The sequence below is a fragment of the Pygoscelis adeliae genome, unplaced genomic scaffold (assembly GCF_000699105.1).
Source record: "Pygoscelis adeliae isolate BGI_AS28 unplaced genomic scaffold, ASM69910v1 Scaffold145, whole genome shotgun sequence".
NCBI classification, from domain to species: Eukaryota; Metazoa; Chordata; class Aves; order Sphenisciformes; family Spheniscidae; genus Pygoscelis; species Pygoscelis adeliae.
The window spans coordinates 3,050,262-3,063,993 of record NW_008824866.1 but is presented as its reverse complement, the minus strand read 5'-3'; the positions used below and the strand labels follow the sequence as shown (position 1 = coordinate 3,063,993).

General features: G+C 38.6%; 1 protein-coding gene across 1 annotated transcript in view; it reads right to left on the bottom strand.

Annotated features, from left to right (window-relative positions):
• Positions 1–959: 959 nt before the first annotated feature.
• The window catches only part of TRIQK (triple QxxK/R motif containing), a 60,641-nt gene continuing 47,868 nt past the window's right edge, over positions 960–13,732 (bottom strand). The window contains exons 4-5 of the mRNA XM_009324426.1: positions 12,072–12,157; positions 960–1,524 (exon numbers count right to left, since the gene is read on the bottom strand). Coding sequence (XP_009322701.1) covers positions 1,411–1,524; positions 12,072–12,157 — 200 coding nt within the window. The 3' untranslated portion in view covers positions 960–1,410. The remainder of the gene's footprint in view (positions 1,525–12,071; positions 12,158–13,732) is intronic.

Genomic DNA, 13,732 nt, shown 5'->3' with positions numbered 1-13,732 from the left:
TGGTATCAAAGATAAAACCAAGCTAGTTTGCTAACAGAATTTCAGAATTATGATAACTTTTCTGGAAGTCAATCTGCCTAACTCCCTTGCCACATTCAGCACCAATGGCTCTATGCTTTTCTTGGTATCAGAGTGAATCCAAACTAGAGAAAGACTGACCACATTTTTAAAAGGATCAAAACTGAACCTTTACAGCCACAAGCTCAGTTATATGCCAAAGCCGAAGCAGAACAGGATAAAGCCAGAATTTTACAGCTCCCTGCAGCTGCTTTGACATACCAACTTCTTCAAGTGGCTTGTGGTTACCAAAGGGATCAGAAATGTTATCTACAGTGCATATTCTGAAAGGTACTTCGCAAGAACTGAAGGATGTCATGGGGCCAAGATTTTCCCAATTATTAGTATGCATGAAAAAAAAGGTTTCTTAATACTTACAACTTCTTACATTAGTTTGATGATTAGAATGATTGTATAACTCGAAAGCAATTTTTTTACAACATCCCGCTAACAGGTAGAGCAAGTTGATACCACAACCAGCAGGAAGAGTATAATTAAAATACGGTTTTGACTTTATATTAATAATAGAGCAATACACTAATTAAAACCAACATCGACTGAACTTTCTATTTACACTAGTTCAGACAGCACAGGAGGCAAAGAACTGTGTTTCAGAGGCATATGCGAATGTTAGAGCTTCTGTCATCCAGGTGCCATTTCTGACAGAACACATGTGTGCTGAACAGTTGGCAAAAGAATGAAAAAGATTACTGCAGATATATGGGCACACAGAATCTGGGATGACATAAAATTAAGTCCATATAGGAGGTGACAGACTGCTTCTAAAAAGATATTTTTTTTCCTACAATTTCTTCCATCTTCGTGCGTGCGCGTGTGCACACAGCCACAAGGAAGATTAAAAGGGGGAGAAAGGATGAGGGTTTTTTGATATATTTTAAATACAAACCAAGAAAAGACTTTTTATTTGGCATTTCTGCTTTCTTTTGGGAAAGGAAAAGGAACCTAATTTGGCTATTAGGAAGCTTTGATTCCTAAATTTAGTCAAGGCAGACTCTCCTCCTGTGAAGTCAGCATCAATATCCACGATAACAATAGCACCTGTCTTTTGACATCAAAGTTCTCTGCCTGAGAAAAAAATAATGTAAACAATAAACTTCATGTATTGTACTGCTGCTCCTGGCTTTGGTGTTAACCAAATACACTTGCCGGGCATGAGTGTCCTCTTATTTTGGAGATCTGGAATGTAAAAGTGACTGACATATTGCAAAACTTGCTTATGAATTTGGACTGCAAGAAATGGCATCATTTACTGTCTCACAGTGAAGGGACTGTGTGTTCCTACGTAGTCTTGTTCAAGCTGAAGAAATCTTGATGATAGATTCATTGCATCTGCTAGTTTTCATCTGGATCCAGATCAAGGTCAACTTCAGTGGAAATGTTAAGATAAAAGAAAGCATAGAAAGCCAACAAAAATACCAGTATAGCTGCAAGGACAAGGGCAACTTCCTGTAGAAATAAGAGAAAAAAAATAAAACAAAACCTGTTAGAAATAGTACCATATTTTCAGATAAATCAGGAATAAATATTATTTCCATTCTATAATGCACATCAAAATAACATCAGACACATATAATTGCATAAGGCATTGATACTTTAATGATTTCTTCTTTGCGATGCAGAATGTTATAAAATCCACTCGCTTAGTAAAGATTTTGGTGAGTCTGATATACTGCCAGAAATAGGATATTTGGCTTAAAGAAAGATCTTTCATCTGACCTAGAAATAGGAGCTTTACGTCCTTTTATTATGCTATTCTTTCTTTTTTAAAAGAAAAGACAGAATTCACAAACCACAGTTTTGAACACAAATTTAAGTTACGAATTTACACTGTGAATTTTGATGTTTTCTAGCAATATGTTACTGCTTTTTGCCAACAAATTTGTAATTTTTTAATGAAGCAAACACAGTATGGTGGAAGTCAATGAAAAGTGCTACCTCTACCTCCCAACCTCCTGGCATGCACTACAATATGGAGCTAAAAAATCCTTCAGAATTGGACGAAACTTTTCTTCCTTCCTCCCTGCAATAAGGCAAAGCACAACAATTTGCACTTGCACTTGCCTCTCTTCCCATAAAATACTGCAACTTGCTGCATCTTTCTTAATTAACATAAAAGAGTCTTCCAAAGTATACATGATTTATAGCAGCTTTCAGAAGCAGAATAATGTTTTTGTACTACACGTCATACTCATTATGTGACTGCCTATCACCATATTCTATCTTAAGGCTGGACTAAGCTCCAACTTTAGGTCTCAGATATAATAAATCATAGTATGATCATCCTCTTTATAACACTACTTCTTTCAAAGTCACAGTATTTCACATTTTTAAGCTTTTATTTTCCTGGAAAGCACAGCACACTTCCTATAGTGTTGATTCTCATTTTGCTAGACAATGAAAGAACAAATATAAATTTGAGAAAAATCCTTATGTTCCTTCAGCTCACAGAATGTGTCGCTTCCACAGCTAACAACATGCACTGCTTCAGTCCTTATTAGCATGATATATTTTTAAAATCATGTGCGGAGGTGCTCAAAAGTACAGGTTAGTTTGTACCCCCCAAAACCGTTTTCCCTCTGCAAAAAGAAGCAACAACCTCCCCTCCAAATCTCAGCTTCATGTTAACCTACAAACAATCTGCATCGGAACAATCCAGCTGTATACTTAAAAGGAGAGAAGAAAAACAGTTCAGTGACTTTATAACAACTAATCTGAATTGGTACTGAAGATGCCACATCAAATCTACTCTGCCAGTGGGACTGAAAGGAGATGCCTACACCGCACCTAGACAATCAAACACCCTTTACGGTCCAAGGAGAGAATCTGACCCTCTTTGGTGCAAGTTTCATTGCGTCCTCTAAAAGAGGTCAGGTGAATTCTTCCTAAAAATGCCTCTTTCTCCCCTTAGACTAGAAGGGGAGTGGAGGCGATACCTCTGGTGTGGCGACCTGCACTGTAGGACGAATTCCATCCGGTATCTCTAGATTGGTGGTGGCTTTGTGACCAACTTTGTGTGTCCACTGCCATGAAGGAGTTAAAACTGTGTTAGCTTCATTTTTTAAAGTCTAGCCCATAATCTGGCATTCTTCTATAGAACAGCATTTCATTTGCATTTACATGAATGCATTATATAGTTTATCAGAATGTTGGATCAATAATTCAACATATGCCATCTAATAAACTTTGAAATACTACTGCCTAGTTGGCATACGCTCTATAGGAATCTTTGTTCTATAGAAATCTTTGCTTTACATTTTATATGGATGATTAATTGAGATGTACTTTAAATTTATTTTACCATATTAAAATTGCTCCTGTAAATTTGCTGAGGCTGTTTGCTACAGATTTCAACTACATTTTCCTCTTAGAATTACATCGTCCTCTGAACCTCATCCTCCTGATTTCATATGATTTGATTAAAAAAAAGAAAGTACATCTAATTCGCTGATATATTAAAGGAAAGTGATTTTTGCTTTGTTGCAGTTGCAACATGTCAGTATCTCACAAAAGGGCATGGCAGCATCAGACAGGTTTCATTTATTTCCTTGTATCCACAGCTGTGCTCCCAGACCCATCTGGCCACACAGCTACTAATCTTAAGAGGATGTAATAAACAAGTGACATACAACTGCAAGCTCCATCTGCTCAGGAGAGTGGACAACAAAACCGTACAATGCAGGCACCGTTCACACTTGACACAGAGAGCAAATTCATTCCAGTATTAAGAAGTTTTTTCCCTTGTTTGGATGCCACGCTTGCCACGCTTTCCGCTTAACAATAGGTTCACCTTTCCTCCCCCTTCTTCCCAGTCTCCTTTATGAAACGCTGTGGTAGCAGCAGCAAAATTTTGGGGAATGTTTGCATTAAAGATTTGTTTTATGGGAAGTGGAACTGGGAAAATCTTGATTTTTATTCTCAGGCTGCCCAGTAACTGCTTTGATGGGAGTAGTTCTTTAATTCCTCTGCCTAAGTTTTACAGTGACTAACACTGAGATAACAATACTACTTTCCTTACGCAGGCATTAGGAACTGGGTGGCTGGATCAGTATTTATTAACCCTGGGAATGAAAAGCCTTATTGAAATTCCAGGTTTGAGAATTATGCAAGAACCTTAATTTTGAGTTACTGAAGAAGGCAGAGTAACAGAAATCTAAAATAAATGGCCTAACAAAGGACACCTGGCTCTCAGATAGGATATGCAGTCTCTTAAGAATTGCATCATAAATTTTCCAATGTAAGTAACAAATGAGATGCTACACCACTATACTGTCTTTGCAACAACATTATATATTGTCATTTTAATTTGTTTTATACTTATCAGGCTTTGCTATTTGTATTTTAAGCCATGCATAGAAATGAAATGTTAAAGTACTCCCCGCTCGGCATATATAGCTCCCTTTCCCTTGCACTTTATGGATCATCCCCATCATCCCTCTGCGAAATCCATTTACTCAGAGGATTTCACCATGAATAATTAACCAATATAGAAAAAGTCCTACAGAAATAAACTTAAAATGATCACAGAGCTTTTTCTCCTTTTTTTCTTTTATAACATGGTACAGAACACTAGGAAATAACATCCCTGCTCTCAAATCCCGAAGTACAGTCAAAGAAGCCTTTAAGAGGAACAGAATTTTCTATTATATTCTCTTATATTTAGAATAATGTCTGTAGAACCCTACTGATTTCAGCTTGGTTAAGTTTTTCAGAAACTCTTCCATAAAGGAAACACATACCATTACAGCATAACGTAGATTTAATTCTCCTATCATTTTTTTGTCAGTTTTACATCTCTCATGCCAAAATACTTGGATAATGATCTCAGATTCACCCTGATGGAGCAAGTTGCAGAGTTGGGATCTAAACAAGATTAATCAGGAGACGAAAAAATAGGGGTGAGGAAAAGATGTTGGCTATAATAACACAAATCTGGACACTGTGTATGGCAGCATCGTATCCTACACATATAGAGAAATATCACACTTTCAGGAAATTTTGGACTTTTTTACATATTTTTTATTGTCCTCCAAAGGGAATCATACCTTTTTTATCTGAAACCAGATTAAAACTAGGTGAAAGAGTACCACAAACTGCTGTCTTTGAAATGCTAAACTATCCCTAGCTATTTCTGAAAAGTGATGAAAATGAAATCATGCTGACTAAGGATACCTGTAGAAATAAAACAAACATACATGGACTTGACAATCAACCTTTTTATGCCATATAATTTCTAACTGCAAGACTTTATCTGGACATTCACTGTGACCATTTTTTAGAGTTTCAACAAAATCATAATTAAAAATGGATGTTTACTTCCTTAATGCAGGACATTCTACATCTAATACAAGGTAACAAAAGTAATTTATTAACTTTTATCAGCAATTTTTATGTTATAAATTTTTTATTGTAAAAATTTCAGATGGAACAAAGATCATTATTGTCTCAAATAATGAGAACAAGGTACTATTACAGAGTCATCTAAAAGGCCTGGCTATATGATCACAAAGCAACAGGATTCATTTTAATATAGCTAAATGCAAGGTAATATATACAGGTATCAAAGATGTAGATAGCACTTACAAAGTGGAGGGCTCTGCCTTGAAAAACTGTGACTCTAAAAAGGTCTTTGGATCACTCCCTCAGGGTGATCTCTGAATGTGCAAAGGCGGAGAGATTTCCAGTAGGGAGATGACTGGTATTTATTTTATCATAGAGAAGAATAAGAGGTAGTTTGGCTACAGCATATAACTATATATGCCATACACCTGTATTTAAGTAAGGCGCTTCACAGTGTGGGGTCCTTCTATCTTGTTTACAAGAACCTCTCAAGGTCCAGCTGCAGTTAGATAAGCTCAGTCTTGAAATAAGATGCCGTTTCCTAGGAGCAAGAATGATTGAACATTCCAGTTACCCCTTGGGGAAAATATGGACTTCCATGGCTGAGAGTCTTTTATGGTCAGATCTCTTAAAAAAAGTACATTTTTATTTAGCTGTTGGGAAGAATACTTCAACGTGGGCTTGTGTGAAAAGGAGGTCCTGGCTACCAGCCTTGGAGTTGGCGGGCTCAGCCCCCCAGACTGCTCCCTTCCTTCAGTGCCCTGGGAAGACTGGGATTACTTACATGGTCAGTGCTATGTTCTGAACCCCTGAAGTACCAGATTGTTAAAAGTAATGGCACCTCATGCTTCAGTGCTTCAGACTTTTCTATATAGGATCAAAAGAAGTTTCCTTCTTTTTCAGGAAATTTTCCTCCAATTGTATTGATTTCATTTCTGGGATTTGAGGTTTTGTTGTTGTCAACTATCCTTTGAAGTGTTAGAGATTGGTCCTAAGTAGAGACCAAAGCCTGAGAAAGCTGGACTACTGCTCCGAGATGGTACAGAAAATCCTCCTAAGCTCCTGCTTGGTGCATCTTGTTCACATGCTCAAACCACCATGATTACTGTTCTTACGTGTACAGGTCTGGCCAGGGTCAGGTGGGAGCAATCTGATTTTGCTTTTCTCTTTGTATGGGTTTTTCCCCCTCCCTTCCATTTCAAGGTCAGGGATCAAAGTCTGACTACTGGGATCACTGGGAATATCACACTTTGTTCACTGGTGGCACATTAAGCTGCCCTGCTCTTTATGTGAGGCACATAAGCTGGTTTGAAGACCCAGTATTTTGGCCGTTATAAAGTGCTTGGACTTCCTAGAAAGTATTTGGATGAAATTTTATGATCTGTAACATATAGAAGGCCAGATCAAATGATCTAATAGTCCCTTGTGGCCTTAAATTCTGCAAAGCTATGAAACTATATTCCCAACTTATCTTGGCAAATGTAGTTCACTAACTTAGCAGATTATGAACAGCATGAAATCAGAGAATACCCTTTGCCAAAATACACTAGGAATGTCTTGTTATCTATTCGTACATAACTTGTTCCAGATGAGATAAACTCTTAAGAGTGAGCTAGCTAGCTACACAATAGATTAAGTAGATATGCAAAAGAATGACAGACAGTAAGCTCTCACTTTCTTAGGAAACATTTTTTCCTGAGCTCAATCGATGTACTGCGTTGCTAATAATTCTCTATGGAGTGGTATTCTGCAGTCGATTATGTCTTTGCAAGTGGGTGTAAAATGCTACTGTTCAGATTTGCATCCACCTTTCAACACGAGAGAAAATTTCATCATCTACCCCACAGACCACTGATTCATTCTTGCAGCCTGTGAAAAAAATCTCTCCCCAAGAACTCCCATTACTTTCGGCCTCTGCATACCAAACCCCAGCTATCTGGGGCTGAGCTTCCACATTCCTCAAACCATTTTCTGCTTGCCACCCTCCTGCTGGCACCTCTTCCTCACCCACTGAGAGCAGAATTAGCACCGATGGTGCAGACCCCTTGCTGCTCCACCTGGTAAGGACGAGCAGGTGGGCTTCCACCAGCACGAGCCCCCCATGGGGGGACAACAAAACAACCACAGAGAGAAGGTTCAGAGGCTCCCTTTTTGGTACTGCTACAAAGAATTTTGTCTTATCCAAACACCAGGAGACATACAGCATACTGCTTTCTCTCCGAGTTGTTTCTCGAGACAGGGGTCCTGTTTTTCCAAGAGACACCATATATTTTGGCACTGTCTGCTTTAGTGTCACATATACAAACAGAGCCAGCACAATAGCTCTGCTACAATATTTAATTTTTAAACATGTTTAAAGAACAAATATTACACACCAAATACTAGCATGGTCACCCTGCTTGAACTAACTTTTGATAGTTATTAGTGCTTAGCTGTTTCTCTGACATTATCAACACGGATAAAATCTCTCATTGGGGAAATTAAAAAGTACTAAATGCCAGTGACTGAAAGAAACTTTGTTACTTTAAACCTTGCATTAAAATGACAAGGCAATCAAAGTGTGACAAGACAAGCTAATTAGTATGCCAGCAATGAAATGTGACGGATCTCCAGGGGATTGGTTCTGAAAAGTTTTATGTCATTTATAGGGCCTTTTTTTTTTTTAAGCGAATGTTGTCAGCTCTCAAGGTGAAATACACAACAGTTGAATTTCATTATCTTCATAGAAATTAAGGACTAAAATCCCTTCACTGTTTTCCAGTCCTCTTCCCCCACCCCCCCCCCCCCCCCCCCAAATACTACAACAAGTCTTAGTTGACAGCCAGGAATGTAAACTCTTCAGGACGCTAGTGCAAAACAACTCTAGAGGTATCAAGGAGCACTAAATATCCTATCATTTTAAGTGGCAGTATGGTACTTATTGTGTTAGGAATTTCACAGAATTATAAAAATATTCCTCCTTTCCAGAGAGCTTGTACTTTTACATGTATGATAAGGATATCCTTCCTCTACAATATTTTTATTAACTGCAACATAGCTTTTTATAAGAAAATGTTAATATATTTTGAAATGCTCTAGACTGTATCATGTACTGAAACCTGGATAAACCAATAAAATATATGGTAAATACACATATGCATGTGTTTTCTCAAAGATTTACAAGAACTTTGGACTTTGAACTATTTAAAGTGCTGCCTACTTATTACATTGCACTGTAGTTACACCACTTTTTTTTCCCTCAACACAGACTGAAGTTAATGAACTGTCACAGCACAGAATCGGGACCTACATCATCTAAAAAGACTAAAATCCCAGCCTTTGGAAGGTGAATCATGTCGCTTATCACCACCAGAAAACTTCGTTAATATGAAGCGACAACTATGATGGTACCTCCCCAAAGGAAGAGCTCAGGCACACTCAGAAGCTCTGAATATTAGGAAACAATTAAAGGAATGCACACTCAAGCCTCAAAATAGTTTCACGAATGTACATAACCTGATGGGACAGCAACTCTGCTGACTCTTCTGACAGCCACAGACATGATGAGTGGTTTAACAGCCCGCTGTCACACTAAGCAGGAGACTTCAAGAAATTCTTATTTCAAAATTTATCCAGAAGACAACAGAGGATTATCTGGGATAGGTGTGGAGGATTCCGCCCTGGTATCAATCCAGGCTGGGGGATGAAGGGATTGAGAGCAGCCCTGCCAAGAAGGACTTGGGGGTACTGGTGGATGAAAAACTGGACATGAGCCAGCAATGTGCGCTCACAGCCCAGAAGGCCAATCGTCTCCTGGGCTGCATCAAAAGAAGCGTGGCCAGCAGGTCGAGGGAGGGGATTCTGCCCCTTTACTCTGCTCTGGGGAGACCCCACCTGGAGTACTGTGTCCAGCTCTGGAGCCCTCAGCATAAGAAAGACATGGACCTGTTGGAGCGGGTCCAGAAGAGGGCCACGAAAATGGTCAGGGGGATGGAACACCTCTCCTATGAAGAAAGGCTGAGAGAGTTGGGGTTGTTCAGCCTAGAGAAGAGAAGGCTCCGGGGAGACCTTCTTGCAGCCTATCAGTACTTAAAGGGGACTTAAAAAAAGATGGCAGCAAACTCTTTACCAGGGCCTGTTGTGACAGGACAAGGGGGAATGGCTTTAAACTAGAGGGGGTTAGATTTAGACTAGATAGAAGGAAGGAATTTTTACGCTGAGGGTGGTGAAACACTGGCACAGGTTGCCCAGAGAGGTGGTGGATGCCCCATCCCTAGAAACATTCAAGGTCAGGTTGGACGGGGCTCTGAGCAACCTGATCTAGTTGAAGATGTCCCTGCACCTTTAGAGGTCCCTTCCAACGCAAACTATTCTATGATTCTATGAACGTAAGAAGATTGCTCTTGGACAGCTGGAGGAACTTAACAATGGACTGAGCAAAATTAAGCCCTGCCTGAAAGGGGGGGAGAGGTTACGGGGCTTCACAACTAAGCAACCTCTCCTGGGGTAGGGAGGGCGATTTCCCTGCAGACACTCCAGGCGCATCCACTGCCCATGGCGAAGCTTTGCTGAACTGGAGGGATAGAGCAGGGTGAAGAGTCGTCACTGCGAGGTGGGAAGAGGTGCAAGTTTACCCCGAGACATTAAATATGCCTTGCTTCCGTGCTGAGTGCTGCAGGGTCTGTCAGTAGAAGTGCAGAGTTTTATTCTACAGGGATTGCCCATGTTCTGGTAGAAGTATCGTAACATTTAGTAAGCCTGAGGTTGGCATTAAGCACGTTCAGTGAGAAGGATTGCATACAAAGGCCCTGCTTTCCTTCCCCCACAAGCATATCCCCGGAGGGAAAGGTGCCCAACTTACACTCCCTTTTGCTTCAGCTCTGTCAGCTTTCCTCAGCAATTAGGAAGCAAAGCAAATGACTGTGATCTGTTCGGGGATGATCCAGAGTCATATTTTAAGGTCGATGCGTGCAAAAAGTATTACAGCCGGAAGACAATATTTTAAGGAATTTCTTTCCTTTTTTTTTTTTTTTTAAGGCAGAGGCAGAATTGCAAACCTGAGACATTGCACACTGCAATTAGCAGAACCCCAGAAACACAACATCCCATGACCTGGAGAGCATGTGTGTGCCTTGATGGCAAAACTTATTCTTACTAGAAGTCAGCTAGTGTTCTGCTATAACATGCAGGAACTTATTTGTACAAAATAAACTGTTCTTGATTTCTTTACTCACTAATACTTGATTCCTCATTATACATATGATTACACATATGCTTTCCTATTCTCCCTCATTTTTAAGTAAGAATTACTTAAGAAAATAAGGAAACAAAACAGGTTTTGAAGGACCAAGTTTCGTATTTTTCTCTTGTGAAAGACATGCAAAAAACTTGCAAATTTTAAAAGAACTAGGCTGTAGAGTATAAGTCTCCAAGTAGAACATTACTTTTAAAAGGTCATGTCATTGAAAGTAAAATGAAAAGAAAAAGTAAAATTTAATAAGAAAGGAAGGAAAAAACATTGCACTCAAAAGGTTAACAATCTATCCTTTAAACAAAAAAGGCGATCTACTTTTTCTCATTAAAACCTGACACACAGCACTAACTGAGGAGATTATGTTGTGAAAACATACTGCATTGCACGGTAATGCTTGATCGAGATCAGCAATCAGGAGCAAAAAGAAAGCACTGTTTCGTGATTATAATAGCAAATTCTGGAAGACAACCAAATACATCATCTGGCAGCTCAACAGCTGTTACAGCTTGGTAGTAATACCTTGGCATTTGCTATAAGCTATAACTTGAAAAAATTGATTTCTCATCTGCCAGAAACAAGAAAATGTTCTCCTTTTAACATTTCTGAAGTTTCTTTCACTAGAATACCAAGGTATTTGAACCACTTTTTTATTTTGCTTGGTTTTTACCCTTGCTGCTAAGCTAACTGTATATCAATTTGATTCAAAAATAAGTTTGAGGGAAAAATACTGGATGCAACGTAAATAAACAATGTGCATTCAGATAAATCCCATATCGATGACACACTGGGCAGTTGATAGCACAAAATATTCCTAATTGTCCTCATATTCACAGCCATGATCAACTAGTCATTATTATACTTCATACCTGCTTGAAAAAAGGACATTTCCAAAAGAAAGTTCAGTACATTTCCATGTGTTTTGCTGTTAGTTAAGCCTTCTGTTTTCCAAGTCAGAGGCAGTACACAAGGATGTAGACTGAGATAATAATGCTGAGAATTTACAATACTTAACAAACCCAGTCGTTAAATTACTCCTGGGTATAGGATAGGAAGAGGAAGAAGGAAGATGTTTATTGTAATTTTTATAACTATATGAAATTGTTAAAGCATTTGTTCTGTGTGTAGAGAGGCTCCCTGAAAAGATCAATTTTCTAAGCATACAGTACTTTATTGACCTTAAAGTAAGTATGCATCATAACAAGGACATGGACTACCTAAAATCTTATAGCATTTCAACTATTCTAGTTATTTTAGGATTAAGTAAAAGCAATCCATCATAAATATTTTAGATTCTGGCATTCCACTTAGATTTTGACGTGTCATAAACAATATCTCTCAGAAATCAATATTCACACAGTACATCTATGGGGAAAAGAAACAACATATACACAAAGGTGGTATAAGCTATCAAACAGATCTCTACCTTTACGCCTAGTGCAGTTTTCTTGGCCTCTGCTTTTAATCTTGTAGCTCTTAACATAGGCCTGGTTTTCTTATAATCTTGTTTTCCTAGAGTAGAAAAGCACATTTAATGAAAATGATGCAAAAAGAAGATAAAGAATGTCTGCAATTATTTCAGTTGAAAAGTCAGATCTAACATTTTGAAAACATCCCACAGTCCAGCACTTTAAGCAGGAGCTACTCTGTAAGACAGGGGCCCAATCCATGGAACAACGGTCCTTAGCACAGACAATGACAGCAACAAGCAAGAGCTGACAAATCAGCACAGAACCTATTACTCCAGAGAGATATCAAAATACACGAATGGATAGCCATCCACTAGTACAATGTTTATTAAATTGTTCAGTAAGCATCAGACAGCAAATAAGTAGGTTAAAGGTAGATGACGTTTTTCCCTCACATTTAAATAAAAACAAAATTTTAATTATAATTTTTCTTGGTTAGTGATCTCTAATGCATATATAAATGTGTCATACAGGACATCATGGTGAATGTAAATGTTTCATCATTCTGAACTGGAACATATTTGCGAGTAGCAGAACTCAGAGACAATGCAAGTTAGTCCAAGTAAGCACTAATAAAACCATTGCTTCACACCATCTGCTTGTAGAAACATGTTACACAAAACCTTCTAGAAGTGTATTAGATGGACTTTTAAAAAGTTACGGGGACTATCCCTTGAAGTCACAAAGAGCGCAGCCAAATGCTTGGTTACTGTGAGTCCATATGAACTGAGTTCAGAGGAGGACATGCAAGTACTTACAAATGGCATAAATCATTTATCTGAACTTAATAATAAAGCATAAACCACTTGATATCTCTCAGGGATATTTTTGCTGTCTGAAGGGCCTGTTACTGCAGTACTATGTACTATTAACCACAGCTTCTTTAAGTCAACAGAAGTCAAGGTACAGATACAGTCACAAAAGGAGAAGAAGGAAAAGAAGAACCTGTGAAGAAACTGCTCGGAGGGGTAGCGCCTCAGTACAACCGCTTTGGCTATCAAAAAAAGTCCTTTCCATTTTTTACCCCCTAATGCATACATGCCTTTTTGTCCTTTTTGCCTATTTCCAAAGCCGAGCTACAATGCTTAAAGCAGAAATCTTTGGCCATTTTTAACCACTAATTTTACCTAGTTTTACCTTTAGCTTCCATCGTTGTTACATTCAAATAATTTAACCTTTTCTCTAAAACCGTGCCCAGTAGTTTTATGCATGCAACACTCCCAATTGCTCAACCAGATGTGGTCTTACATTCATAACCAATAGTGCAAGCTTCTCATTTTATGGTCACCTTCAAAACTGGGATATTATAGTGCAGTGGTGAAATTCTAAAACATGAATTGGAAAAGAAAGGTATTCTCCAGTGGTACACTGGATTCACGGAAACACACCTCTACCTTTGTCCACTCTTTCTATCACTCTGCTCATATTCAATATAGAGCTCCTCTCTGTAGCATATTGTGGATGCTGAACTCGCATTATGAATTTGCTTTCATTGTATAATCTCTCCTCAGCCCTAGGGATTATATATTGTGAAGATCTCTGTATTATCCTTTGGTCAGATATTATTCATAAAAGACCTGAAATCAGTGACAAAAGGAAAAAATAACTGAAACACTGG